This window comes from Epinephelus fuscoguttatus, linkage group LG1, assembly GCF_011397635.1.
Source record: "Epinephelus fuscoguttatus linkage group LG1, E.fuscoguttatus.final_Chr_v1".
NCBI classification, from domain to species: domain Eukaryota; kingdom Metazoa; phylum Chordata; class Actinopteri; order Perciformes; family Serranidae; genus Epinephelus; species Epinephelus fuscoguttatus.
This window is the reverse complement of record NC_064752.1, coordinates 23,173,329-23,200,774: the sequence shown is the minus strand read 5'-3', so window position 1 is coordinate 23,200,774 and position 27,446 is coordinate 23,173,329. Positions and strand designations below refer to the sequence as shown.

The following is a 27,446-nucleotide window of genomic DNA, read 5'->3' as shown; positions in this document are numbered from 1 at the left end:
AGGAAAAGAGAGGAAGTTGCAGGGGGTACATTTCCACAGGCACGTGTAGCGCTCATTTACAGACAGTGGAAATTAGGGAAATACAGACAGATTTAAATGGCACAAGACAGAGACAAACAAATGCCGGAAAAGTAAAACTGCATCCAGCATCAGATGACCTGCGAGGTACTCAACACCGCAAAGGAGCCGAATTGGAAATCTTTTAAATCTAAATTTTTTAACAGTCTTTTGGTTTTCTGATTTGTTTGGAGCCGCGCTGCAGTTACTGTGCCAGCATGTCTGTCACATCAAATAGTACCAACAACTGTACAGTGTGTAGTTAAGGTTCAAATTTGTCCCACCTGAGCAATACAGTGAGGTTTGGGTGGGTGTGAACATCGAAGGTCGGAGGCTTTTTTGAAATTTAAAACTCCCACCTGGCTTTCAAGCGTTTAATCAAAACAGGCATCAATCAATAACGGATCATTCCAAGACGCAAAAAATACAAAATCAGAGCTCACTATACTTACTGCAGAACACCGAGGAAACCCAGGGGAGTGTGTATTTTGGAGGATCTGTTACTGTGTGCGTTGAGTTCACATGAGGGAGGGAAACGTATCAGAGCTCCGTACTGTGTAACACTAAGGCATTTAGAGAGGCTTTGTTAACTGTGTTGCATTTGAAGCAGAAAAAACACTGATGAACTACACATTCTTTCGGAAACACCTCCGCTCCCTCGGATTAACATTTAGGCAGACTGATGGTTAAAGATGGATTCTTTTTGTTTCAGTAAAATCCCTTTTTTTAATCTCCTCCACAACAACAACACTGGATTTTTTTTTTCTCCGTTGCAACATAGGAATCAGGAAAGGACAGATATGAAACCACAACTGCCATCCCTCATACACTCCACAACTCATTTTTAAAGACATTCCCTTTGAGGGTTTTTAACGCAAACTAACACACACGCACATCCACGCACAGACACATACGATTCAGGCAGAACTATAGCAGTCAGGTGGCCCTAAAAACGCTCTATGGCCAGTTAAGTCGCTGTATACGGATAGTGTATCATAGCTCTATACATGGCTTTGTAAAGGAACGGTATAGTAACTCCATATGATGGCAGTCAGGAGGCTCCACAGCCGAGAGGGCAAATACATTAAGCTAGAGCCAGGTCAGTGCGATGGCTCTGTGTAAAGCTATTTCTATAGCCGACAGATTCAGTCTCACAGGGCTCCTGTGTTATCCAAGATGGCTGCTCTATAAAGGTACTATACAGTAGCTCTACTCTTATACAGCCGATGTGGTCCAAAACAAAGTGCATCAAGGCACTATGAAACAGAGCGGCTCCTAAACATGGGAGTCTAAATGACTTTTCACACATCGTAATGATCAAATGATGAACTGTGACGGATTACAACCAGACTACTACTGTACGTGATCACCATATTTAGTTGCCTCTTCTGCACTTTTGTTGGAAATGTTGATAAGCCCCTATCCCCCAGCAGCGAATGGTTTTTGAAGTTCGAACAGCATCAGTCAAAGGTAATACAAGCCCAAAAAAGAGAGAGGGAAAAAAAAATACCCACCAGGAATTGCTATGAGACGGTCATGAGGCAGAGATCTTGGTGTGTCTGTAAAGCACATATACAAATTGTGATTAGGAGCGTTAGTAGAGGTTACTGGAGAAGCCTCATGAGGATTGGCAGAGGTGAGCTTTCGCATCAGAGAGCACAGGGATTTTTTTTCTTTTTTAAACATCAGTCCAAAACCAGAGGTCAGAATGGTCAATTGATCGTAAAGGAGAATGAAACACGACATCAACGGCGCTCCGAATCTGCAGCGACCGAACACTGATTCATATTTTGTAGCTGTCACTAGTGTGTGTACGCCAGATAGCTTTTAATAGTAAATAAGAGGGGGAAATACTTCAAAAAATGCGATTACCATCATGTTAATTATGATAATCCCAGTGGACGTCTTTTAAAAGCATTAATCTGTAATTAGGTGCTGCACAAAATGAATCAGCGTTCAGTTTCTCAGAGTGATTCCTCTTCCTCTCGTGGTTTATCCTAAATCTAAATCAGAAGCCATTTCCTCCTCCTGTTTTGGCTATAAAAAATAAGACCACATGAAAGTCTATCTCATTTTGGCAAGTAGATATAGTGCATAAATGAACTCATGTCTTTTTTTAAATTAACACCTAACGACTTCCTTTTTCAAATTGAAACCTAAATATACTGTATGTTTGGAATACTCATCACTTCAGAGGTTTATACTCGACATTTTGTATACTCGACAGTTCTTTTTTTCTGTTATTTTCTTTAATGGTGGCTATAACTGGCTGAATGGTCCACAGCCTCTTAGAAGAGGCGAATGACAGAGCGGCGAGACTCTTTGAGATGGAGGAGAGACGAAGAAGGAGGAGTCCTGCCGTCTGTCTGATGGACAGAGGCGAAGGCGGACAGACAACCTCAACTCTCTAGTCTGTATGTGGCGGGAGGTCTGTGACAAGGACATCGGCCTGTCCTCTTTCCCCTCCCTTCTCTGGATGGTGGAGGTGGTGAGGTGATCATGGAGGTGGTGGGACGGGGTTGTTTTCTCTTTTCTGACGTTGCCTCTGATGATCCAGGTGGTCCAGCACCACCCACTCCTCCTGCAGATGAAGGTTAACTGGCTGAGGACACAAACGTCCGGCAGTTGTCACTAAGCGACACGAACTGAAGCGAGCTGGGTAGCGCGGCACTCAGGGCTTCCAACTTGCCGTGAAGGGAAGTCCCATTATTACCTATGACTATATCGAGGGGGAGGGCGTAGGGGCACGGAGGTGGGATCGGAGTGTTTTAGGTCAGGAAAGAAGCTCGGGAGGGCTAAAAGGAGGATTAGTGGAGGAAAATGGAATTAATGTAGTAGAGAGTGAACGTGGGGGCTGATGGCCGGGTACAGCAGCAGCAGCTGGATGAGCAGTAAGGTGTAGAGGGACGGGCGGAAGGAGTGGCCCCGTCCACAGTCTGATGTGTTCTCCTGCAAAGAGAAAACTGCAGCTGTAAAAACACATCTAGTGCACTGCATGTTTTAATACTGCACGCTAATGGACAACAGATAATTGTTCCCTATGCTTTATTACTAATCAACTGTGTCAACTATTTGTCCAGTGAGTCAGGAAGCACGTGCTCCCCGTATCCAACCTCATGCTAAACCTTTGTTCAGAAACAAACTGTCATGAGGACGGTGGACATTTTTTTCTTTCACACAGCTGACTAGTTTGGGATTGTTAAAGGAACAGGTACTTTTTTTGTGAGGAACATTTATTTGCTTTCTTGACAAGAGCTAGATGAGAAGACTGATACCACTCTCACATCTGTCTGTTAATTCTGAAGCTACACTCATCAGCAGGTTAGCTTAGCCTAGCATGAAGACTGGAAATGAGGGGAAATAGCTAGCCCGGCTCTGTCCAAAGACAGTTGTGGGTAGTAGCGTGTATAGACTTTGAGTTTATGTTTTGGACGATCACACACACACACACACACACACACACACACACACACACACACACACACACACACGATGCAGACGTTAAGGATTCAGTAACTCCTAGATTCCAGCAGCTGTGCCGTGTTCCAGCCGTATGTCCGTATCGCTTCACAGAAGTGACTCTCCGCTCTGCTCTGCTAGTGACACAAAGTTGTTTTTTGTTTGTTTGTTTGTTTTAAGAGAGTTTTTTTAGACCAGTTCTTCTTACTTATTAGTTCAAGGTCCACACAGTTTAAAACATTCAGCGTCATGCTTGTGTTTGGTCATGTCGTTGAGCTAGTTTGCTGTCTCTATCAAGTAGCTGTCCATTATTCACTCACTCTATGGCAAGAAACGGCACTTCAAAATAAAAACTCGGTGCCGGAAATTCACTGTACTTCAAAATAAAGTGTTTTTTACAAATTTGATATGTTTGTGAGTCACTTGCGGTCCATTCAAAATGGACCTGTGACCCACTGATGGACCATGACCCACCAGTTGGGAACCACCGTTTTAGACAATGCTTAACAGCATGTATGTATTTAGTTATTTGTCTGGTAGTGGATATGGCACTTATGATAATTATTGTGCACTTTACATTTAATTTATTACCTGTTAAGGACCTGTGTGAACGTAATACAGTGATGTAATAAATTGTATCTGATAAGGTCACTCCCTACTTATGTAGTTTTTTATGAGATACTTTTTTACTCTTTATCAATTAGGTATTTTTCTGACTTTTACATCTACCTGAGTCAAAAATAATCATAAAAGTACAATACTTTTACTTGAGTACCATTTTTGTTTACTCTACTCATCACTGTCCAAACAAAATCTGCCTACCCCGCAAACTTACAGCACACTAATCAACATGTTGCTTCACACGTTTAATCTGTACAAAAACTAAAGTAAAAACAAGTTGCAGTATGGCGGACCACAGCCGAGTCCGATATCACTTGTTCACTCACTCTCTGCTCTCTTTCTAACACACACCTAACAGTGAGCAGTAAACTGAGATGTTGGACACTTACTTCTTATCTTCATTTTGTATCGTCACTGACAGCTTGAGAGTTGTGCAACTGTGATTTTAGCATCTATAAAATCCGGAACATTGCATTGTGGGAATGCAGAAGGTAGTGCGCACGTCATGTTTTATTATGGATACTCAAATAAAATGGTGGACTGTAAATGTAGTGCACAGCCTGTATCTTGGCTGGGAGCGGTGACTTTCTAGAGTCCCTGCTGATTGCTTGGCAACCTCACTGTGATGACACGACTCCCGAGCAGTATCAGTTTTTGCATCTAACTCTTGAGGGGAAACCAAAGAAGCTTATTTCCCAAAATGTTGAACTATTCCTTGAATGACAAAGGATTACAGTTGTCAAAAACTTAAATGTAGCCAATAACTGTATGTGCTCTGTCATGCTGTGTGCCTGTGCAGTATGTAGGGCTGAGTGATGATGCTGAAATCATTCATAATGATGTAAGTAAAGATATTTAGGACACAATATAAATAATGTTTGCAAAACCACATCAAATAGTCGGCCTGATTTTCAAACTAATCAACTGTGTTTTGCTGTTTTGGTCTTCAATTTCAGTTTTTGATTACAACTTTCTCAGAACCACTTATTTGTGCAGGAGGAATAAAACGACAGCATTATGAGATTACATCATTGCAATATGATTCAGCTGAAAGACGGTTTAATGTGAATAAATGTGCTTATTGATATCATGTCTGAAAATCTTACAGAGATGTTATTGTCAAAGCAGGTGGAGGGTCCTTTTCGATAGCGCGCCACAGTCATTTCTTCACATGGATTTTCCTCCTTGTCTGAAAATTGACTCGATTAAGGAAAATTAAAATCCTTTGAATTTCGTCTTTCTTCTTTCTCTCTTTCACAATGTTTCATTATCTGCCCACACACCAGCTCCTGATGCAGTCCTACAGATGTAAAATGACTGGTCATAATTCACACTATCATGATAAAAATAACCTTGAATTGAATGTGACACATCTGTGTTTCCACAGGTATGGAAATAAGAGATAAAATCTAGTGTGTCTTCTCCTCCGCCAGCTGGTGCACAATGTGAAAAAAGGATACACTCCTCCTCCTCCTGGGACAGCTTCTCGATCTCGCAGGTGTTGCACGGCATCTTCTCTGCCACCACAAACAGCAAGTTGGTGTTGTTTATCCTCTTGGCATGAATCAGCCTGGAGAGAGAGAGAGAGAGAGAGAGAGAGAGAGAGAGAGAGAGAGAGAGAGAGAGAGAGAGAGAGAGAGAGACAACTCTGTCAACAACCCCCCTCTGCTCACTTACATCACAGCCTCATTTGCTAATGGATCAGTGAGATTCATGAGACAGTCTTATAAGGCTCATTTAGCCGATGATATGACCGTTTCATTAAAGCTGATGCGGTTTAATCATCAGCAGAGTTTATTAGCTCCGACAGAAAGATGAATCCGTCTTGCTAACTGTGCTTCTGTCACAGCGCGATTCTTTGTGGTGTGTGCATGTGTGTTTACATGTGTTTGTGCGTTGCTCTGTGTGTGTGTACGGACCTGGAGCAGTTGCCACAGTCTTGCAGAATGTTGTAGGAGCTGCTGAGATTACTTAAATAGTACTGGGTCTGGATCATTACACAACTCCGCTCTTTGGAGTCGATTCCTTCTGCATCCACCTCATCTGCAGCATCACCAGAGCACAAAGACATAAGAGTTACACTTGTCAGTTTGGCTGATTTATTAGATCTGATGCTAAAAATGGGATTACAGAGATGAATGTCTGCACTTGGCCTGGAAAAGCCAGTAAAATCTCTCTCCTTCACCATTTCTTTACACAGCTTGTATTTACAGTGTGTGGACTCCAGGCTGAAAACAAAGTGATGTCATGAGAACACTGCGCACTAAGTACTACGATATCCTGTATTTCAATTACACATAGTCAGTGCACTTTAAAGTTATCGCTCATAACTCCAATTTTACTTTAAAAGAATGCTTCATCCCCCATGGATACCTCCAGGGTGAATGAAAAATCAAAAAAGCAAATCTATATAAAAACATTCACTTACAAACTCTCACACAACCCATGCAGTATAATCCAAGTCTCATTTATCTACTCGTATGCTCAGTACTTCCCACACACATGCCTATTTCACTAAACCGCCATATTTAAAACTGAACTGAAAGAGGAACTAATCTATGTTCTCTTAAAAGCCAGACTCCATTGACAAAAACAGTAATTTTACCTTGCCGCACACAGGAGCTGTTGGTCTACTGCTGCCTTGATCAGTAGTTTATGTTATCATGTGACTTTGCTGAATCTAAACTAACCCGTTAAAACATCAAAATCACAAAATAACACAAACAAACTAACCGATCGAGGCTGCTTAAATCAACAGCTCCTGTGTTCAGTGAGGTAAAATTACTGTTTTTGTCAGTGGAGTCTGGCTTTAAAAAGACCATATATTCCTTTCACTTTCAGTTCAGATTCAAATATTGAGTTTTAGTCAAAATGCATGTGTTTGGGAAGCACTGAGCATACGGCTAGATAAATGTGGGAGCTTGTAAACAGATGTTTTGATATACCTTTGCTACTGTGAAACACCGACATCTTTTACCTTAATTCATCAAGAATTTCCTACATTTTTTGGATTATTTGTTCACCATGGAGGCACACAAGAAAAAGAAAGATTTCCTTGTGATTTCAGTGCAGTACGGATTGAATAATTTATACACAAATGGTCATCTGGGGGTGAAGTATTTCTTTAAGGCTTAAAGGAATACTTCACCCCCCAAATGACCATGACCCATATGATTCGAGAACCAGCTGGCCCCCAGGTATTTTCACATTATCTTATCTGGCTCCCATTTAAAAAAAAGTTTGGACACCCCTGTTTTAAGTGGTCTGAAATAGTTTACATTTTTTTATATTCCAGTTTTTCTTCTTTCTGAGAGCGAGACGAAAAGACTGACTCAGTAACTTCCCCACAAATTGTTGTTTTTACATTCCTGGTTGTCTACATATTGAACAAACAACGTAGAAGGAGTTGATTAGTGAGCTTTAGAGGTGCGTGTGGGGGTGTTTTTAATTTAGATGAGACCCCAAGAGCAGTTTTCCCGTGCTGAGCTAGGCTACACGCCTCCCTTCTTTAAGTGTCGTACTTAAAACACAAACATCATGAGAATGGTATCGATCTTCTCATCTAACTTAAAAAGTGTATCTCTTCAATTGTTCCTACTCCCTTTAAGATAACATTCAATGACTGTCTTGTTTGAACCCACCTGTGACAAACCAGCTGTTATAAGCCAGTCCGTATATAAACTGTTGGAACAAGGACCTGTGGAGACACAAGATGGGGCTTAGTACTGTAACTGATGAGTTACAGCAATGTATTTGCAGTGAAAATGGTACTGTATACTAGAAATGTCCACCGAATCATTTTCTTCAGGTACATTATGTGTGTACTGTGTGTTATAATTTTTTAATTTTATTCGAGCTTGATGACTCACCATGCAGCTGCTGACGTCCACCAAGCCACGTTTAGAAAATCTGCAATTGTGGGCTGCAGATACAGAAGAGAAAAATGGAACAATAAGATCGTCCTATCAACTGGATTACATGCATATTTCAATTTAATATCAGTCTCTCTATCTGCCAATGATTTAACTCATTATCATCTATCTTACTTTTTGAAACCATGTTGTTCTTACCACAAACACTCCTCTGGGTGCAGCTCCAGCTTCACTGTTGGGCATGCGTTCACACACAGACTGGTAGTCGAATGACTGCTTGCGGTTGTAGAAGGAATTGTTGTAGAGCGCGTACATCAGGTAGGGATCAACATCACTGAAGAACATGCCCACCTGTGGGGAATAAGAAACAGTAGTTAAGCTGAGTGTAAAGATACACAAGCAAACATGGTCAGTGTGGTCAAATTAATTTATCAACTCCACCTTGTTCCAGTCATCCTTCTGATTAGACATGATGAGGAATCCACCGTCATCTATCAAATAACACAGGAGATCCTGCACACAGAGGCAAAGATAGGGTGTTAGTTACAAGCACAAAATGTACAGTGCTATGATGGAGTAGATGGAGCTGAATACAGGAAGCTCTTCAGATAGCTGCAGAAGTACTTACCTCACTGTTGGCTTCACAGTCCATTTCACAGCCCCTGTTTGGTCCACACTGTCACAGAGAAAATAAAGTTAGCAGCTGAGCATCTTAAAACTGCTGCTGAGGACTTAAACATGTGAATATATTTCTTAAAGTATATTTCACCGTATTTGAGCCTTGGTGGCCGTCTGTGTGATTGCTGGCAAGAATCTTGAACTTATCCGTCCAGGCTTCGAGGTCCAGTTTCACTCCGACCACTGAGAGAAAGAGAAGTGCGGAAATGAGATGAAAATGTAAAATACAAAAGGACAAAAAAGGCCCCAAAAATAGATGCAGAACATGTACATGTCCACACAAAGTGACAAGAAGCACAAACACAAATGTGTAACTATCTCTGCCTGGATTTAAAACATTTTCTTTAAAGCTGGAGTGCAGAATTTTTGTCTCCCCCTTCTGGCAATGACAGTAATTACATAAACACTGTCAACACGTGCTTATGACGTATGCCTACAAGTGAGCTTTTTTTCTTTACTTAAATCCTTCCTCTGAATGCAGATTTTCTTTTTTTATCTGGAGCATCCACTGCAGAAACTTCTTGGATCTCTCGCATCTTTGGATTTTCTGACATAGCTTCCACCATACTCCTAGCTGCTGCTCCTTCACTATGGTTTCTCTCCCTTCCTTTTTGTTTAAAAAAAATCTTCATTTCAAACAGTCAAAATATATAGAATCAGAAGAAGTATCAGAATAACGCACACACAGATGAAGCATTGAGAAAACAAAATGAAAAGCAGTGCCTAACAGAAAAAAAGGCCTTTGCACACTGAGTCTGTTTTTTCATCAGAAATTGTCACAAGTCTGAAAATAAATACGACCTCACGTTGCGTCAATCACATTTGCACACTGAGTCTGAGACCTTTGTCCATCATTAAAATTCAGAAAAGGTTCAGCGTCTTGCATTATTTGCATCTGTCAGAAGCCTTTAGAGAGCTGTATGACGTAGAATCAGTGAAGAAAATGTGACGGTGGGACAAAGCCATAACAAGACAGAGAAACATGGAGTGCACAGAATCATTTCTTAACTCAGATAGCTCATGTTCAACAGGTCAGATAATAATATTCTGGTGGATAATGATGATGACGAGAAGGAGCACACCGCACACATAATGTGGAGATGGACAGGGAGGACAGCTGGAAACAACAAGACCTTCATGCAGCTGCGGTGCCAAATGCAAGACACAGGGAGGGAGTGATGACAGCCAGATATTTAACTCCAGTCGAGAGAGGCAAAGGAGAAAATGCGTTTTTTCATTTTGTCAGTACTGCGAATTTTCACAATGAATAGAACAATAAAACGCACCTGAATCAGTGTGCAAGGTTTCTGTGCCTAACAATTTTCTGGATCATGGATTAAAAAAATGCATCCGTAAAAACGGACTCAGTGTGCAAAGACCTTAACACAACAAAATAGAAACAAATCAAATGTAAAATAAGTAAATTCATCTCTCCCATCTTCCTGTCCCCTTCAGCTCTGGCTGGTTGATGTAAAATGCATCACTCTGATGCATCTGCACAGGAATGTCGCACAGACACCCAACACTGAAATTTTCCCTGGCTGTGATAGGCTCGATCAGCATTGTATGAACTCGTTTAGCAAAGTATTGAATGTAACAGATGTTAATTTCTTGTAAAAGTCTCTCACTCTAACTTTCAAAGTGCTGTGGAGGCACGAGCTCATTAATGTCCTGAGCACAGAAAATAAGAGGAAAATAAGAAAATACAGGCCGAGGGCAGAGAGGAATTACTCTTGTATGTGTTTATACATGTTTTTTGGGTGGAAAATCCTGCACTGTATCAGTATAAGGATTTTGTTTCCTCTTTCAGGGCTGAACCCACCTGCAGGTTTTATGGTCTTCCCTCCTACTGTGATCTCCACAGCTGTGCTGACCAGGATCCCTATGGTGTCGTTCTCTGGGTTCAGCAGCTCGTCCCGGGCTTCAAGAGGGAAACAAAACAGAGAAACAAGCCGGGAGGGGGGTTAGAAACAAAGAGCCACAAACACATTACGAGGCTCAGTGTGAGATATATAACCCAACAACAAGAGAGCATCATTCACCTGTTCGATAAGGCGCACGGAAGATGTAGCCCTTGTTGTCGAGACTGCGGCGGTAATAGCTGGCATTAAACGGCTCAGGGTCTTCCTCCCAGGTTTCTGCAGCCCTGAGATTTAAGAGCACCGACACCGGGGCTGTAAATCTCTGATGTACAAACCTCCCGCTATACTCAAACATTTTAAGTCTTCACATCTTACTGCCTTAAAAGAGAATAAAGTGACAAACATAACAGACACACAGTTGACGGGTAGAGCACTTACTTATTTGGAAACACTCTTGTTACACCTCCGTCTGATGCAGCAAACACAGCCAGAAAGCCGTATCTAAACATCAGGGTAGAGAAAAGAGACTGGTATCAAATCTAAACTTCACTCAGAGTCAAATCCCAAAAGACCCTCGGTGTTGGCAAATCACACTCACGTATTCAAGTCTTTATTCTTCCACACTTTCTCCACCAGCTGCCTGATGATGCCAGTGTCCAGAATCAGGTTATGAAGGAGCAAATTGTCACCTAAACATGATTAAATAGAGATGACCAGAGAGGGTGGAAACAAACAGAATGTCAGTTTTATCCACATTAGATAATTCCTCTTTTCTGGAACAGAAAAAACTGCACCAAATGAGAGGATTTCTAAAACAGAGTCAAATCTAATCAAACGTAAAATAATAATAATTATAGTTAATATGAACACATAAGATTTCCTCCCCCAAAATTTGACGGTGTCACCAATTTCCAGCCAAAATAAATTCATATATTTCACCTTGTCTCTGTGCAAGCTCAGTGGCAAAATTAAAAACGTAATTTTTTGCTCATAGCTTTGGCTACAAATACAATAATTACCATTGGGAAAAAATTATTGGTCTTTTCAATGTTTTTTTTATGGGATTTGTTGAAAAAAAACAACAACAACAAAAATATATAACATCACTAGCCTTAACCATTAAAGTCAATCTTGAATATAAAATCAATAAAATGCATTGCGATTGCGTGTGAGGGAAAAGAAAGAACCTCACATTGTTTGGAGTCTGGTGTCACCTTCTCCATGAGAGCAATGAAGTTGAGCAGGAACTCAGTGTTGTTGTTGGACAGCTCCAGATCATTGCAGTACTCCCTGAGGAACAAACGCAGCATTTTAACTCGGAGACAGAAGCTAAAAACAAACACTTCTATGCAATATTTACACTTTGCCTTACTTGTCCTTTATAGAGGGCACACAGAGCAGGTATGCGTGAAGCCATATACGTGTTACGTGATGCTATCATGTGCAGCATGCATGTCTTAAAGCTCAAATTCCAATATGCTAAGATGGCTGTCGATCAGGACAAAATGTGAATGTGGAGCACAGGCATCACAATGAAAGAGTGATTTGTATCAGTGTGTTTTGGAATTCAGGCTGCAGCTGGAGGCCATGAGGGTTTGATAACAGAACAGAACATACAAAGAGAATTTTTTTCACATACACTGCTTTTGTTGTCCAATATCCGTTTTATCCTTAAAGATATACTAGGCAGGATTTTCCTAAAAACCAATGTATAGACTCAGACAGAAGTAATCACTCTCAATCATCACTTATGACCTACTAGAAGTGTGTGGCATGTATTTTCCTGTGAAGACTCTGCCTGTATTGTCTTCTTATTTTCTGTGTTTGGGATGTTTATGGGTGTGTACTCCGACGGCGCTCAGGTCGGGGCTTTAGAAAAAGGTAGCGGCCACGTGCCAGACTGTAAGCAGCAGGTGTATTGCAAGGTGAAACAGCAAACGAGAGTGAATGTGGTGTTGGCTTTTACTCTCACTTTTGCTGGCGAGCTTTTATATAAGTATAGTAACCAACAATCCTGCATAGTATATCTTTAACGTGATGTTGTACAACCAAACCAATAACTCCTAAATATGAATGTGTAATACAAACATACAATGTAACGGCAGCAGCATGCAAAGATTTGATGTTGCTTCAATGTCTTATTGTAACAAGGTCAACTCAGGGAGGAGAATGGGTAAATAAATAAAAAATCATCTTAGGAGATTATGATGAATCTTGTATTTTCCTTAAATTTGTGACAGCAAATCAACACACCACTTGGACTGAAAAATAAATAAATGTAACCAACCACTTCCACACAGTGCAACTCAACATCACAGAAGAAATTATTTAAGAAAGAAGATGATAGATAAACAATGCTAAAGGTGGAGCCAACACAACAACAACAACAACAACAACAAAAGAGAAGTATATAGTGTACTGAAAGACAAGACCAAACACTGATGACCATGAACAACACCAAGCATTCACACGCAGGGCTACCTGGGAGCAATGAATACATGTCCTTCAGACTCAAAACTGTTTGGCAGCAGTGATTCAAAATCTGCAACAGAAAGGGGAAGATTATCCGGGAAGAGCAGAGGGCAGGGCAGTGGGGAGTTGTGGGTAAACAGCAGCTGTTCTTCAGAGGTGCAGGGACGCAGAAGGGAGTTTACCATAGCAACAGTGAGGTATCATGGGAACACTAGCGTTAGCCAATATGGTGCCCAAAACAGAACCTGACTCTCAATGGATAACTGCTTTAGTTTCACAAGCACTCACACCTTCTTCTTCTTTTTTTTTTCTTTTCATCACTTTGTCAACAAACATTTTCTGATTCATCCGGTTTTGATCTAACATATTTTGGATGTCCGAGAACTGACTTGCGAGACGTGATGAGTCAGGAAGCAAGTTCTCACACATATTATCCATAATGAGTGCTTTTTAGATCAGGCAGGCATCAACATGGCCAACTATTGCAGGGGGGAGGTGAGTGAAGGTCCTGATGGAAGTGGTCACCCCTCAGACTGGCAGGGGAGAGGGCTCAGAGAGACACATAATCAGAGGAGATGCATTGCATTGTGAAGGGCATGTCGAAGGGCAACTTCATCTATCACAGGCAAAACAGAGCACAAAATATCCACCAGCATTAAAGCCTCAACAGGCGCGACGAATCCAACGTGTTATTTTCTCATTATGTCAAGACCTGTAACGGTGTACAGCAGAGGAGGGAAATTTTAGAGCTAAAATAGAGTGCCCAGGTAGTTTTCCGCCCACAATGCCGTGCACATCCGGGGTCGGGTTTACTGAGGAATGGCTGGGCCGTGCCCTTGGCAGTCTGAGGGGTGAGGAGGGAGGGAGACAAGCCGATGGAGACAGGGAGTACAGAGGGACGACACAGGAGTCAGGCGCTGCGCCGAGCGGCACCCTGACACCTGACAACATGGGAGGACCTGGGCGGGCAGCTCAGCCCTGAAGGGTCAGTCTGCAGGCTGCTGCGACGTCTCCAGCTATGGACGAGATACTACGGCAGCTAACAAACAATGAATATCTTTTATTTTATATATGTAGTTATAAAAGAGCTCCCTATTTACGCTACTATAGATAAAAAGCAGTACTTACATGAGCTCTATGTGCTGATGCATTATTATAGCTAAGATGTAGCGCTATAAAATTAACATTTCAGATTAGTGTGTTTACCTACTTGATTATGAAAATGTTACAGCAAACAACTAGAAATATTTTACAGAACGTAGAGCTCTATAAACTCAACTGATGTAGCTATTGTGCTAATAAGAGGGAGTTTTTAAAAATCTAATTAAAGATCTGCCAAAACCTGATCCCTAGTGTGAGAATTAGTTAAGACATTTATTAGCTAATGACACTGTAAGAAAAAGACAAAGAGAGAGAAAGACAGAAAAGATGGTGAAAGAGAAATGTAAAAAAGAAGATGAGGAAGAGAGAGAAATATGGTGAAAGAAAATGAAAGAAGTGTAAGAAGGAGAGACAGACAGAGAGAGGAAGGAGGCAGACACCACCCATTTGGAGCTATCCACAGAAGGAAAAGGATTAGGAGGGAGGACAAAAGACAAGTTTTAACAGAGAACATGTATATCTGTCTTCCTTGGGTGCAGTAGGTGTTTTTCTTTTTTGTTCTTTTTTTTGCTTCTGGGGCAGCGGATACATGGGGAGGAGGGTGAGGTTGGGGGCCAGAGGAGCCATCGTGAGATATGTGGGATCTGAGCTGCAGCAAGAGGGTGAAGAGGAGAAGGAGGGATAAAAGGAGGGGGAGGAGGAGGAGGAAAAAGAGGGGGAAAAAGGAAGGAAGTCCTGAAGGCAAGACGGGCAGGAACAGAGGCAAGCAGGCTGGGACAGGTGAGGGTAGGAGGAGGTGAGGAGGGGAGGGGAGGGGGCAGCAGGAAGAGGTTAAGGACGAGAGGTGTGGGAAGGAGGCAGCGGTAGGAAGTAGGAAGTAAAGGAAGGGAACGTGGACCAATATGGAGTATACTTGCCCTTGGTGTATGGCACTGTGTGGATCCATCAGAGAAGGAGTGAGCAAGAAAAGAAACAGGGGGTCGGGTGGGAAGGGGGGGATCACAGACAATATTTTATTCAATTACTGTTTGAATAAAAATATTGTTTTCTTGAAAGAAAAAAACCAATTTAAGTCAAACAAGACAAAAGAGAAAAACAAATGAAGAGCAAACATCTTATTTGCAAAGAGCAAACGAGGAAACGGAAAAACCAACGGAAGAAAGGAAAAAAAAGGAAAACTGGGAAATTCAGGAAAGGAAAACAGTAAAGACGAAACCAGTAATTGTGAGAGATAACCATGGTCGAACAGAAAAGAAAAGAAAAATCAAATGAAACAGGAAAAGAGGGAGTAACAGGGTCTGGACAAAGAAAGAATGAGAGAGACAACACGTGTCCCCATTCAGACCCACAAATACCCAAACTCCCACATTAGACGAGCCCTGATCCCGGGCCGTGTGGGAGTTTATATACTGAATGATTCCAAAGCTGAGAAACATTTCACACAATCTAACAAAAATAATAATAAAGAAAAAAGAAATCACACACATAACAGAAGGAAAATTCCCCAAATCATAAAACTCATCATAAGGAGTGAAAAGCATGCGTGTTTTCACAGTTTGTCAGAACATCAAATACTTTGAACACAGATGCTTCAGAATCATTACTTTGGTGGAGAAGAGGCGAGAGCATTTGGCAAAAAAAATAATAGCACAGAAGTCACCATTATTTTCACCTGAGTAACACAGTAAAACCACAGCTTTCACCTTTCTGTCAGTTCAGTTATTTTTTTCTTCAGCCAGTGTGAAGAAAAAACATCACCATTTTACAGCACAGCATGAAGACAGGAGGGAACAGGGGGCAGTAGAGGAGTCGGGGGACTCAGGTATGATCCTGCCTATCAGAGAGCGTAGAGAGGGCGGGGGAGAAGGGGGGAAGAGGGCGGGAGCAGGGCAGGCCACTCCGCTCGTACACTCCCTATGATGATGTTGGAGACCCAGGACAAAGGACTGAATAAGAGCATAAGGTCATATTTTGGGAGAAAGAGACGAGGAAAGAGCGGACAGAGAGAAAGAGAAGGAGTGAGAGAGACAGAGAGCGAAGGATGCTGGGTATTCCCGGGTACTTACACTGCACCTGAAGGATCTGGTCACTCAGGTTGGCCTTGATGTGGTTCTCACTATATGTGGGCAGTACCAACCCTAGACTGCAGGTGACGAGGCAGACGCAGAGAATCATTGACAAGCACATGTAAATACATTAACATAAAAACACACACAGTCGGGGACGCTCACTTAAACAGGTTTCCCACTGGACAAAAAACCCAGAGACTGTATAAAATAACAGCCACTGTGATGTCACCCATTGGTCTGTGGACTCATCTTGGTTTTTCGAAGCCAGGCACGCTCTTAATTATGCACAACTTAAAGCCTTAATAAAATGTAAACAGGTGGGTTATATATCAAACAGTCGGAACAGTTGTCATGAATGTTGAAATTAGCTATAGAGACCAAAGTCGTTTTTTTGTACCAGTCTGTAAACATGTTTATTTCTGGTGTAAAGTTGGACATTTTAACATGGGGGTTTATGGGGATTCAATTACTTTCACAGCCAGCTTCAAGTGGCTGTTCAAGGTATTGCAGCTTTTGGCACTTGAGCGATAAGTGATAAAAACACGACACCTGGGTGGACACACTAATTTTGACCCTTTTCAAGTGATATTATGAAATCTATGACCCTTGAAATTCTGTGACCAAATACTAGACTCCCTTTAAAAACTGTTTAGTGTTGTGAGTATTTGAGTGTTCAGGGTTTAAGGGATGGGTCATGGGCTCTCTAACGGGTCACAGAAATTGGTGTAACGCTGACATGACCGAACCCTGAGGTGGGGGAGCCCTACTGTGTGGACTTTGCATGTTCTCCCCATGTCAGCATAGGTTTTCTCTGTGTACTCTGCCCTCCTCCCACAGTCCAAAGACATGCAGGTTAACTGGTTGTGGAGATGCAACTGACAATTGACCGTAGGTGTGAATGTGAGTGTGAATGGTTGTCTGTCTCTATGTGTCAGCCCTGTGATAGTCTGGCAGCCTGACCAGGGTGTCTTGCCCAATGTCAGCACACCCACGACCCCTCACAGGGTAAGCGGTTATGGAAAATAACTGAATGAACTGACACAACTGTTATTAACTTCTGCAATTCTTTGCTGTCCCAGCTGCAAATATCGTTCGTTTCTGTCCAACCAGTGCTCCAACATCGTTCCAAATTAGTCTGTACCGAGTTTGAAAGAGAGACTGAATAAGTAACAGATATAAAAAAACGATCTTAACTGTCCTCCACACTGCTTTTTACTGTTTACTAACCTGTTTTTCAGTGATTTTGTGACCTTAACATGACACACCAGAACAAAAAACAGAAAGGGGCACTCGTCTACTGGCAATGGGAACGAAGTATCACCTATTTTTAGCATGTTTTCCTGTGTTACAAAACTTCATACACCTGCTAAATTTGGTGGGAAAAGGGTATTACGCAGCTAATTTAGAGGTCCCATGAAAAGGTTTCATGGCTTATTTAGTTTGACGTCATAAAACAGCAAAGGATCAATCTTAAAGGTAGCTTGTGGATATTTCGACACCAACTGAGCAATGTTTTTTTTTTTATTCTTGTTGTGTTTGTATGTGCACACACTTGCACAAGAATGCAAACATACAAACGTAAGGGGGGTTTGGCACATTCTTGCCAATGGCTTCATGATCCTCCGCTGACTGTCAGATGGCAGGAATGTGCCAACAAAAGGCTGCAGGTGAGGAAGACTGCTGTTTTGTGCGAAAGGAAAGTAGTTAACCATTAAGAGCCTTTATTCAATGTCCGAAGAAACAATCAATGTAAAAATAAATTTGTTAACAAACTGCACTACACACTAAAAATGATGGAAGGTATCTTTGAGCACTGTAATAAACCAGTGGGCTATTATTATGGAGAGAAAGTCAATTTCATTTAAAACCCCACTCCATTTTAGCATTTTTACTACACTCTTCTATAAATATATTTAGCGAACAATCTAATTTTGTGCATTTGGAGCCAGGACCCCCTGTGAAGCTTGATACATGCCTAATATCTGCAACACATTGCTGTCACTGTTTGAGTCAAATGAAACGTCACCAGGGTTCAAACAAAAGAGAAATATTAGTTTCACTTTGTAACCTGTTATCCCTACAGCATCGTTGTCTGACCTACATTTGCTTTATGTTACAAATATAAACTCTTCTTCCAAAGCCAGAAATTAAAAAGAGAAAGAAATAGAAATACATGTCCCATCTCTTAATCTGTGGTGCTATACAAAGCTAAAACATTACCCAGTAAGAGGATTAATTGGAACAGATAGAAAATCAGGCTGTGACTGTATCAGGTTCAGACTGAGCTACAGCTATAGCCGAATAATTAAGATTTACAGAAACACCCAACATCACCAGTTTTATGTGCAAAAAAGTCCCTAAACTCTAAAGGGTGGGATGTATGACACAGTAGAGCTTTGAATGTCTGCTTAGCATTAGACTCTAGGCCTCAACAGTAACACATGAGGATTGTTAAATACACTGGAATTTCCCTTTGAGTTGAATATTAATAGAGTTGTGCAGAGAAAGCCTCATACAGACTCGGCCAGGCCCAGGCACGCTGCCAGCAGATGTAAAAACACACACCAGGCATTTGTAGGACTATTGAATATCATAAACTGTAATTTGCAAAGTGCTGCCTGGAGGAAATGTCATTACGATGCAACCTCAAATGTTCAACCAAGTTTTGAGATGAATAAACTACGCAATTAATTTGTGCTTAGAGTACTGTCGAAGGTTTTTATGAGAGAGAGAAAAAAATGTGTTCTTTAATTTGGGTGATTCAGATGAATTATTTTATGCAAATACAGACTGCAGATGAGCAAGTTGCCTTTATACAGTGATAGTCTCTTCACAGTGCATGATTGTGGCAGCTCCAGTTAACAAACACGGCTGGTTGATGAGTAACAGCTGTCAACCGTAAATCTGAGACTTGGGACTCAAACTGGGTGAATCAAAAGTATCAAAGTTGGACTTCACTCACAGGTTCAAGTTGCGCAATCTTTTTGGTTCTGAGGTCAGGTGATGAGTGTTTGATTTCAAACCTACCTGTAATCTGTACCATCCACAGGCGTCCATGTGTATGTGCGCATGGCCTCGTCAATGTACCTCTGTTGACAAGCACAAAGAGAAATATGTAACGCCGTCACACCCTCAGAACACCTCTCCATAATTGGAGAGAAACAACAGATCCTAAACATACTGAGTCATTCAGGTTCATTACTACACCATCCAGGAAGGTGCTACTTTGGATCATGATTGAGTCTCATATATTGATGACTTGCCTCATCAACTGACTTAATGAGCGTCTTGATTTTCCTTTGCCCCGATTTCCCATCAATCATCTGTCGACGGATCTAAAAGAAGGGGAGGGAGATGATGCAGCGTGAGAAGGCGCACTGGTACACAAAAGGGAAAAACAACTCACAAATAAAATGATTAAATTAAACATATATTAGACACACAAGTTGATAGTAATGATGTTTTCAGAGAAGATGTTTTTACCTCCTCCTTGTTGTTGTCCTCCAGCTCTGCATCCAGAAAGTCCAGAGTGACGGGCTCCCTAAAGTTAATGATCTGAACAAGAGAGGGAAAGCAGGGGAAGACGGAGGAGGTAAGTCAGCCGGAAAAACGCCCAAATTTACCTTCAGATTCAGAAGCATGTTAACTCATTAGATGCTGCGTTTCTAGTTGGACCTACTTTGGGTCGCAGGTTGGGATGCAGCAGCACGTAGCCATTTGGGTCGATAGCAAAGGTGTAGCCGTTGGCCCCAAGCTGCACATGAAAAGTGGTATGATTCAATAATCACCAATATGAAAGTGATACGAGAGTGAAATTGATTGTGTGACATGCTCACTCTGTATGTAGGTGTTTTCTTTTTGATTTCGCTGACTGCGATATCTACTCCCATGACTCCGAGGATGAGCTGGTTCTGTAGAAGGAATACATAATCATTAGCATTTTATCCACAACCGCACCGGCATCAGAGAGAATCACAGAGAGCCGGTAGCTGCGCCATCAGAGTACTGACAACATCTCCATGCCATCATTGACTTATCACTTTGACTGCAATCTGATTAGTAGATTTTTTTTACAGTCTACCTTAAATTGAGTCAGTTTGCAGCAGCACTGTTATGAGCTCAGAGTGAATACTCTGGTCATGGACACTGAAAGCTGGATGCATCTGTGCTCTCTCTGGATGATAATAGAGTCTACAGATGGGTGGCTGTGATGTCTGTCGTCACCTCAGGGGGGAGGTGTTGCCTAGAAGAGCAGCAGCTGTGTGGTCGCCATTACAAATGACTGATGATGGTCAACGACAGCAAAGAGGCGCAAAATAAAACCTGGAGCCCACCTGCTACTCCAACTCCTGTTTCTGCTTGAATAACCTTATGAAGCCTTAACCACATGAATGACAATTAAAACATTGTTTTTACATAATGATGAAGGTAAAGGCTCATTAATATGAATGATGAACTGGGCTATGAGTCATAATGCGTGCAGTGTAAGTGAGCTATTTTAAGCTCCATGTCTTGTATTGCTGTGTTGTTCCTACCTGGGAGCTTACGGTGTCAAAAGTGAGGTTGAAGACCGGCATCGTCCCAGTGATGACGAGACCCAAACCCTGAGGACACATTTAGAAATCCAAGTTAAAATGTTGCTTTGTTTCATTATACAAACTGAATAAACTAAGAGGTTGTGACTGCAAGTAGGACTTTGTGTTTAACATTATACTTTGCAGGAATTCTCGGTTACTGTTTGTAACAGTATCGTTGGTGAAAATGAAAGCCAACCCCAGATTCACTCTCGTTCCCTGAATTTGAATTTTTTTTCAGCACTGTTTCTGCAATTTTTGTAGCTTCCTCTTGGATGCCTGCTGCTTACAGTCTGGCACCCAGTTGCTACCTTTTTATAAATTCGCAACCTCACCTGTGCGCTTTTCCAGGAATGTTCTGAACATAGCAAAATAAGAGGAAAATAAGAAAATACAGGCAGAGGGCAGAATCTCTGCAGATAAATACTTCCACACACTTCTAATGGATTATACGTGATGATGGAGGGGGACTGCTTTTGTTTGAGTCTATATATTGTAAGCATTCATTCTCTGTGTTTTTTGTTTATGGTTTACAAAGGGTTTAACCAGAGCCATGCCATACAACCAGGCCAGCCACTAGGTAATATGGGCAGGGGGACAACATTTTCCAAAATGAGCCCCTCATCCCTACCCATCGGGGGGGAGGAAATTACTGCATGGTATTAAATCATAAGATCAAATCGTGAGCAAACATAACTTTTCTCTTCATTTCCTCATTGAATCTTGAGGGCTCTTTCAATCAAATTTTGGTCAAATTATCTGCAGAGCTGAAATAGTGTAAAGAGTATATGGCTCTGAACACCCAGTTTTCGAGTCATACCCACTTATGTAATTTCAAGACTATATAGGGACCACAGCAGCAGTGTAGTGGAGGGTATACACAGGAATACGGGGTATATCCACCTCTTTTCTGGCTGTTTAGCGTATACCCACCCATCAGCCATAAAGCCACTGGAATATATAGGAGAGTATACCTACTTCCTCCTCAGTAATCTACCCATCTACCTTGTAGCACACCCACCTCATCAACAACCACTACACCACTGAACCCCAGTATGCAGAAATATTTAAATACATCATTTTCCCCTGCCAAAATGTAACATAACTTTGAAGCATTTTTTGTGCCCCTTTCCGACAAGATAGCATAACATGGTTGGTACCAATAGATGCCTAAGCTTCTCTAGTTTAATATGATGTAGCTTTAGAAGTGAGCCTGCTACAGCAGGTTTTATTTGCTAAAAAATATTCTGCCTAAATTCTCAGCATGAGCTTCGCCTGTCATGTCTGGTGCTTCTTCACATTTCTTGCCAGACATTTGCCCATTGCCTCTCTGCTCCTTTCATTTTCTTGTTCTCTCTGTACCCTGGCTTTTCCTGTCAGAGCCTCTGACTTTGGGAGAGGCACCCTGACTTAGACAGTCAGGCTGCAGTCTGCCTCAGATGTTTACACTGGCCGCGCTTGTGAGTCCTGCGCATTGAGCATCTGACCCATGGCATTTGCATGTATTCAGTATCAGATGGCACGTTAAAATGTGTTTCAATGATAAAAATACATTTATCATGTCAAAACATATAACTTGTATTGTCAGTGAAATTAGTCAGTAAGTAAATTGTTGTACTTGATTCCATTTAAGGGTCAACCATAGACATTTCATTGACCCCCCCCCAAGGCCCTGGGCCGGGGTCATCTGTACCCTGTGATATCAATGATCGAATATCCACACAGGGTTAGAATACAGCTGTTACTTGGTATCAGCCGATACGCAGGTTCAGGTATCAGAATCAGTATCTGGAAGAAGAAATTGTGTGGGAGCATCTCTCCTCTAAAGGTTACTTCAAGGGTAATGAAAAGAAGTTCCCTCTTACCAAAGCATCCTGGTAGACGTTTGTCCACTGCACCTGCTTTGCTCTAGTCCCGGCCAGCACCATGGGACGACCAAGGACATCCAGGTACTCCTGCAGCAGCAAAAACACACATGCTCGTGTGATCACGCACAATAAACACACACAATCAAACAAACGTTTATAGTGCTTGTCATGTAGAGGCATTAAAAGCGAAGAGCTGGAAGAGCCAACGTTCATCTGTCATAAAACTACGAGACCCTGACCAGCCTCCTCTCTGTCACCACATAAACCAGTGGGCCACCAGCAGCAGCATCCCAGTCCTGCCGAGCCATAAAGCCTCCAGTCCTGAGCCACTCAAGGCCGTTTCTCATCATTATGAAGGAGCTATTAAAAACACATTAGGGGTGTCAGTGGCACGACGTGCAAACAGGCCATTCTCCCACAGGCTCTACTGTCATCGCCGGCACTGTGAAAATGTCCCACAGCTATTGTGAATAGAGGTGAGGGGTTAAGTCCACTAGTAATACATCATATTCACTATATTCTTCTGTTCTCAGGAGCCACCTCGCACAACGGCTGAGATGCTCTTTTTTTGTAAACAATGTATTGATTCTTGTCATTTTGGAGATGATGTGTAATTGGTGAAATTATTGAGTGAGTGACCTCATGACATGTTCAGCAGCAGCACAGTGTGGAGGGGGAAAAAAGCCTACCAGGGATGGGACGATCACACTGAGAGCCTTCAGTGTCTTGTTATTATAAGGACCAGAGACAGCAACATAAATCTCTAATTATACTGACTGTGCGTACATCTGCCAACATTTACAAAAGCTCTGAAATCATCCTTAGTATCCTATTCAGCAGCAGTCGGCGAGCTATAATGCCAAATGTCTATCTTTATGTATAAACACAACGTATTCAAATGTAAAAACAGGATCAGTGTGAATGCAGCGGCTCTCGCAGGGTCAAATGTTAATTTTAAAAACATTAGCCGTTTTAACATGATGACAAATTTCCACCCATTTTGCAGCGAAAAGGGAAACATTACCGCAGCTCTCTGACCCTTGTATCTCCCCTCAATACACAAAAGGGGGGCCCTGTATAAGCACACAGCCATTTCAGTATTATGCTTTTGACCGTTTGTTTTTCCATCGCCTGAACAGTGAGGTGCTGACAGGCGTAACCTATTCTATTATTAGCTCAATAAAAGTCCGGTTTAACGCGCCACAGGGAGATATTCCATCAGGACAATGACAGCCAGACCTTTTCACGGGATATGGGGGAAATTTTCCGCCTGGCTAGAACAATCTAGGAAACATAAAAAGTCAGCAACTGGAGATATGTGGTCCAAAGGAACTGAAGCCATATAGACTCCAGCAGTGTCCCTGCATGTTGATTAAATGCTATTGTCTCCATGGGTACCGTAACAACAGTAATCCCAGAGTGCAAACTCATCAGCACGCTGCCTCTAAAGACAAACATCCCAACTAAAGCCTGGGCTGTTATTGTTGCTCCACTGAGATCCTATACAAAGAATGGACGACACAAATCACTAGAAACTCCAGCGTCATGTATCCGCTCAGAAACACAAAATATACTGCCATTTATTTTCAAGTCTTCCTACATAATTGCATGACTCAGGACGGTATGAATAATAATATTTTTGCCATCTGTGGTCCATCTGTTATTTGAATGTTGCCATCTAAGAGACTATGTGATGAGTGTGTGATGTTGAAGGGCAGAGTACGATTAAATAATGTGTCTTCTGGGCCTCTACAGAGAGCTGTAGTCACCCACCTTCAGAAAACCTATTAGAGTAAGTGGCAGTTCTCAGAATATAAATATGCCGGAGTTAATGGAACAGCTGACAGTATATTCTGGGGTCTGATCGCTCACCGGGGCCACGGGGGGGGGGGGTTTGCTGTAGCTCCCCCACCTCCCAGCAACTGAGTCAATTTCTACAGCTGGAATGAGGTTATCCCAAGGGGCCCTAGAAGCTCGTAGTGCCTCAAGGAAGAGTGGGGGGCGGCAGGGTCCTGTGTGTGTGCCTGTGCCTGTGTGTGTGTGTGTGTGTGTGTGTGTGTGTGTGTGTGTGTGCAAAAGAAAGACAGAAAGAGATCTGAAAGTCTCTACTTCAGAGCTTTCACAAACATCCTCATCAAAAGACCACAACCATATTTGTTATCGCTCCATCTTCAACTCTGTCACTTCCTCTCTGTAACCATCCCACTGCGTCATCTTCTGTCCCTTTTGTTAGGGAACACTTAAAAGCATATCTACAATCAGTATAATTATCATCAAAGCAGCCGTGAAGGAAGAATGGACTGGCTCCGTGCTTCAAATTGCCTTTTTTTGGTGTATTCACAAAGGTGCATTCAGGAGCTTGTACACACTCCGTATACTTTACCTGGGTGTTGATTCTGATGGCTCCGATCGATGGAATTTCAAAGTAGTAACCTGCAGATTAAGAGGAGAGAATCAATACACTATTCCAACAGAGAGTTTTGCATCCACCCTGCATCATGGTGCCCACCTGCATCATATTCTGTCTACATTTTCGAAGTTAAACAGTCGCAGTGTGTGTATGAAATTGATCCATTTGTAGATTGGAGTCTAATCTCTTCCATGTTATTAGGTACACGTAACGCCGTCATCTGTGGCTGATGGCGTTGGGCCGAACAGGCTTGGTAGAGCTTGTGGCCATTGACCTCCTTGCACTCGTGGCTGTGCTGTAGGATGTAAATGTGGAGGCTCATTGGGAATGCTGAGCCCCAGGCACTGCTGCTGCTGATTAGGAATGGAGGAGAGTGACCGACTGGGTCAATAACCACGCCACTCCCCAAGTTATTAAAGCCATGAGTGTTTATACAAAGAGCGGCGAAATGGAGACAGCATCCCCAGAATGTTAAAAGGCTGAGATGACTCTCATTATTTTGATACATTATATGCACTGTGCCACAGAGGTTTGTGTCGAGATTTGCCTTCTCCGTTTCATTCATTTGCACATTTGAGCGAGCTGACATCGTGCACATACGTACACATCTCTGCACGCACAATCTGTGGTTCACACACACACATACACACACAGGGCACAGCTATTTGTTATAGTTTTGTTCCGAGCAGTAGTTTGTCACAGTGTTTCTGGCTGTGTGCCAGAGAGATGGCATCTGTGGGTGTGGGGCAAAGCTCAGCAAGAGGTGAAGAGTAGAAAACATAGGCGGTAACTAAAAAGTGAGACTGTAATGTGGATCTCCGCTGTGCTGCGCAGGTTAACAACGGAGGTCTGCTGTGTGAGGGGCAATTATGAATTTAATCAATAACCTATTTTCTTTCTGAAAACTCATTTACATAATGCCTCTGCACTATTAGGAGTCAGTTTCCCGCTAATGTCATTCTCAGATTTATGAAGTCTGTTTGTTTTGAGACAAATACAACGGAAAATTCGGGGTCTGTTTGACTGTGGTATGAAATACATCACAACCACTGTGTTTAAAGGTACAGTCCACCCCAAAATCAAAAGCATATATTTTTCCTGTTACCTGTTGAGATATTTATCAATCTAGATATTGGCTGTAGAGAAGTCTGCCTTCTCTCGAATATAAGAGAACTAGATGGCACTCTGCTCGTGGTGCTCGAAGTGGTACTTTTACCGACAGAATAACATCTGTACTAACGAGTACCGATTCACGTTAAATCCATCTTTTCCATATGTACCTGAGAGTGCATCTGGGGGAGAACGCCAGGTTTAGACAAGAGGTGGAAGTGCCACAAAGCGTGCTGAAACCTGGAAGCGAGGCTGGCAATGGAGCTCTGCAGAGCTGCCAGGTTCAACCTCAGACAGGAGGTGGAAGCACCCCTGAATCCAGCTAAGAAGCTCCAGAGCTGCTCTGTCTGCTTCCCAGTGATCTGCCACGATAGTTTTGGCGTCTGGTCTTTTTTTTCTTTTTTCACATTATTTCACTAATAGTCTAGTGTCACTGCTAGACGAGCAGACACACATACACACATGCACACACACATACACACAAGCAGGCAGACAGATGAAGACAGAAGATTAGCTCTATGTGTGATTAGAAAAGAGCAGAGGAGCAGAATGGCATTTTTGTCGATTACATCACTGCAGCTTTTTCAAAAATCACATTTTTATTATTACAGAGAAAGTACAGACCCAAAATAAGGTACTGTTGTGTACCAGTGTCCAATTTAAGGTACCAGAACTGGTGTCAGTATTGGTTCAAATGAGAATGGTACCCAACCCTTGTCGCTTTTTAGAAATCGAGTTAATCCACAGACCTTGTTGTGAGCAGTGTCATGTAGGAACTATTTTCTTTCCACAGAACTACACCCGCTATCAATATCACCACACAGAGGGAAGTGTGCATCTACTCATGGTCAAGAGGCTTGTGATCATGACAGTGCAAGATGTAAACACTAACGCTGTCCTCCTCGGCTGAGCTGTAATGTTAGCTAGCTCAGTGGTGCTAGGTGAGCTAGCAGAAGATGCACGCTTCCCTCTGTGCAGTGATACTGTTAGTGGGTGTAGTTTGGTGGAGAGAAAATAGTTCCTACATGAAACTGCTCACAACAAGGTCTGTGGATTATCTTGGGTAACCAGGTCATGATTTCTGCAAAGAAACATTGCTGTTGAGTTTTTCAAAAGTTTTTTTATTTTGGTAGCACCACAAGCCGAGTGCCATCTAGTTCCATTATATTCAAGAGAAGGCAGACATCTCTATGGCTGATAACTCAAACACTCCACTTCTCACACCAAAACAATATAGATAGATACATACATACTTACACTACAGGTAAGATGGAAAATGTGTATTTTTAATTT

General features: G+C 42.1%; 1 protein-coding gene across 4 annotated transcripts in view; it reads right to left on the bottom strand.

The window, feature by feature from the left end:
- Nucleotides 1–639: 639 nt before the first annotated feature.
- The window catches only part of cacna2d2a (calcium channel, voltage-dependent, alpha 2/delta subunit 2a), a 206,311-nt gene continuing 179,504 nt past the window's right edge, over nucleotides 640–27,446 (bottom strand). For 3 of the 4 annotated variants that reach the window (XM_049591377.1, XM_049591355.1, XM_049591368.1), the window contains 26 exons: nucleotides 25,017–25,066; nucleotides 22,631–22,720; nucleotides 20,727–20,795; nucleotides 20,028–20,102; nucleotides 19,871–19,945; nucleotides 19,675–19,746; nucleotides 19,455–19,526; nucleotides 19,219–19,280; nucleotides 16,189–16,265; nucleotides 15,040–15,054; nucleotides 13,031–13,091; nucleotides 11,742–11,839; nucleotides 11,148–11,238; nucleotides 10,988–11,050; nucleotides 10,730–10,833; nucleotides 10,510–10,608; nucleotides 8,779–8,870; nucleotides 8,638–8,685; nucleotides 8,451–8,522; nucleotides 8,208–8,360; nucleotides 8,007–8,059; nucleotides 7,779–7,834; nucleotides 6,057–6,180; nucleotides 5,598–5,707; nucleotides 5,244–5,326; nucleotides 640–3,006 (listed from right to left, as the gene is read on the bottom strand). In XM_049591377.1, the coding sequence (XP_049447334.1) occupies nucleotides 2,884–3,006; nucleotides 5,244–5,326; nucleotides 5,598–5,707; nucleotides 6,057–6,180; nucleotides 7,779–7,834; nucleotides 8,007–8,059; nucleotides 8,208–8,360; nucleotides 8,451–8,522; nucleotides 8,638–8,685; nucleotides 8,779–8,870; nucleotides 10,510–10,608; nucleotides 10,730–10,833; nucleotides 10,988–11,050; nucleotides 11,148–11,238; nucleotides 11,742–11,839; nucleotides 13,031–13,091; nucleotides 15,040–15,054; nucleotides 16,189–16,265; nucleotides 19,219–19,280; nucleotides 19,455–19,526; nucleotides 19,675–19,746; nucleotides 19,871–19,945; nucleotides 20,028–20,102; nucleotides 20,727–20,795; nucleotides 22,631–22,720; nucleotides 25,017–25,066 (2,087 nt within the window). In that variant the 3' untranslated portion in view covers nucleotides 640–2,883. The remainder of the gene's footprint in view (nucleotides 3,007–5,243; nucleotides 5,327–5,597; nucleotides 5,708–6,056; nucleotides 6,181–7,778; nucleotides 7,835–8,006; nucleotides 8,060–8,207; nucleotides 8,361–8,450; nucleotides 8,523–8,637; nucleotides 8,686–8,778; nucleotides 8,871–10,509; nucleotides 10,609–10,729; nucleotides 10,834–10,987; nucleotides 11,051–11,147; nucleotides 11,239–11,741; nucleotides 11,840–13,030; nucleotides 13,092–15,039; nucleotides 15,055–16,188; nucleotides 16,266–19,218; nucleotides 19,281–19,454; nucleotides 19,527–19,674; nucleotides 19,747–19,870; nucleotides 19,946–20,027; nucleotides 20,103–20,726; nucleotides 20,796–22,630; nucleotides 22,721–25,016; nucleotides 25,067–27,446) is intronic. The other variant, XM_049591360.1, reaches the window with a different exon arrangement.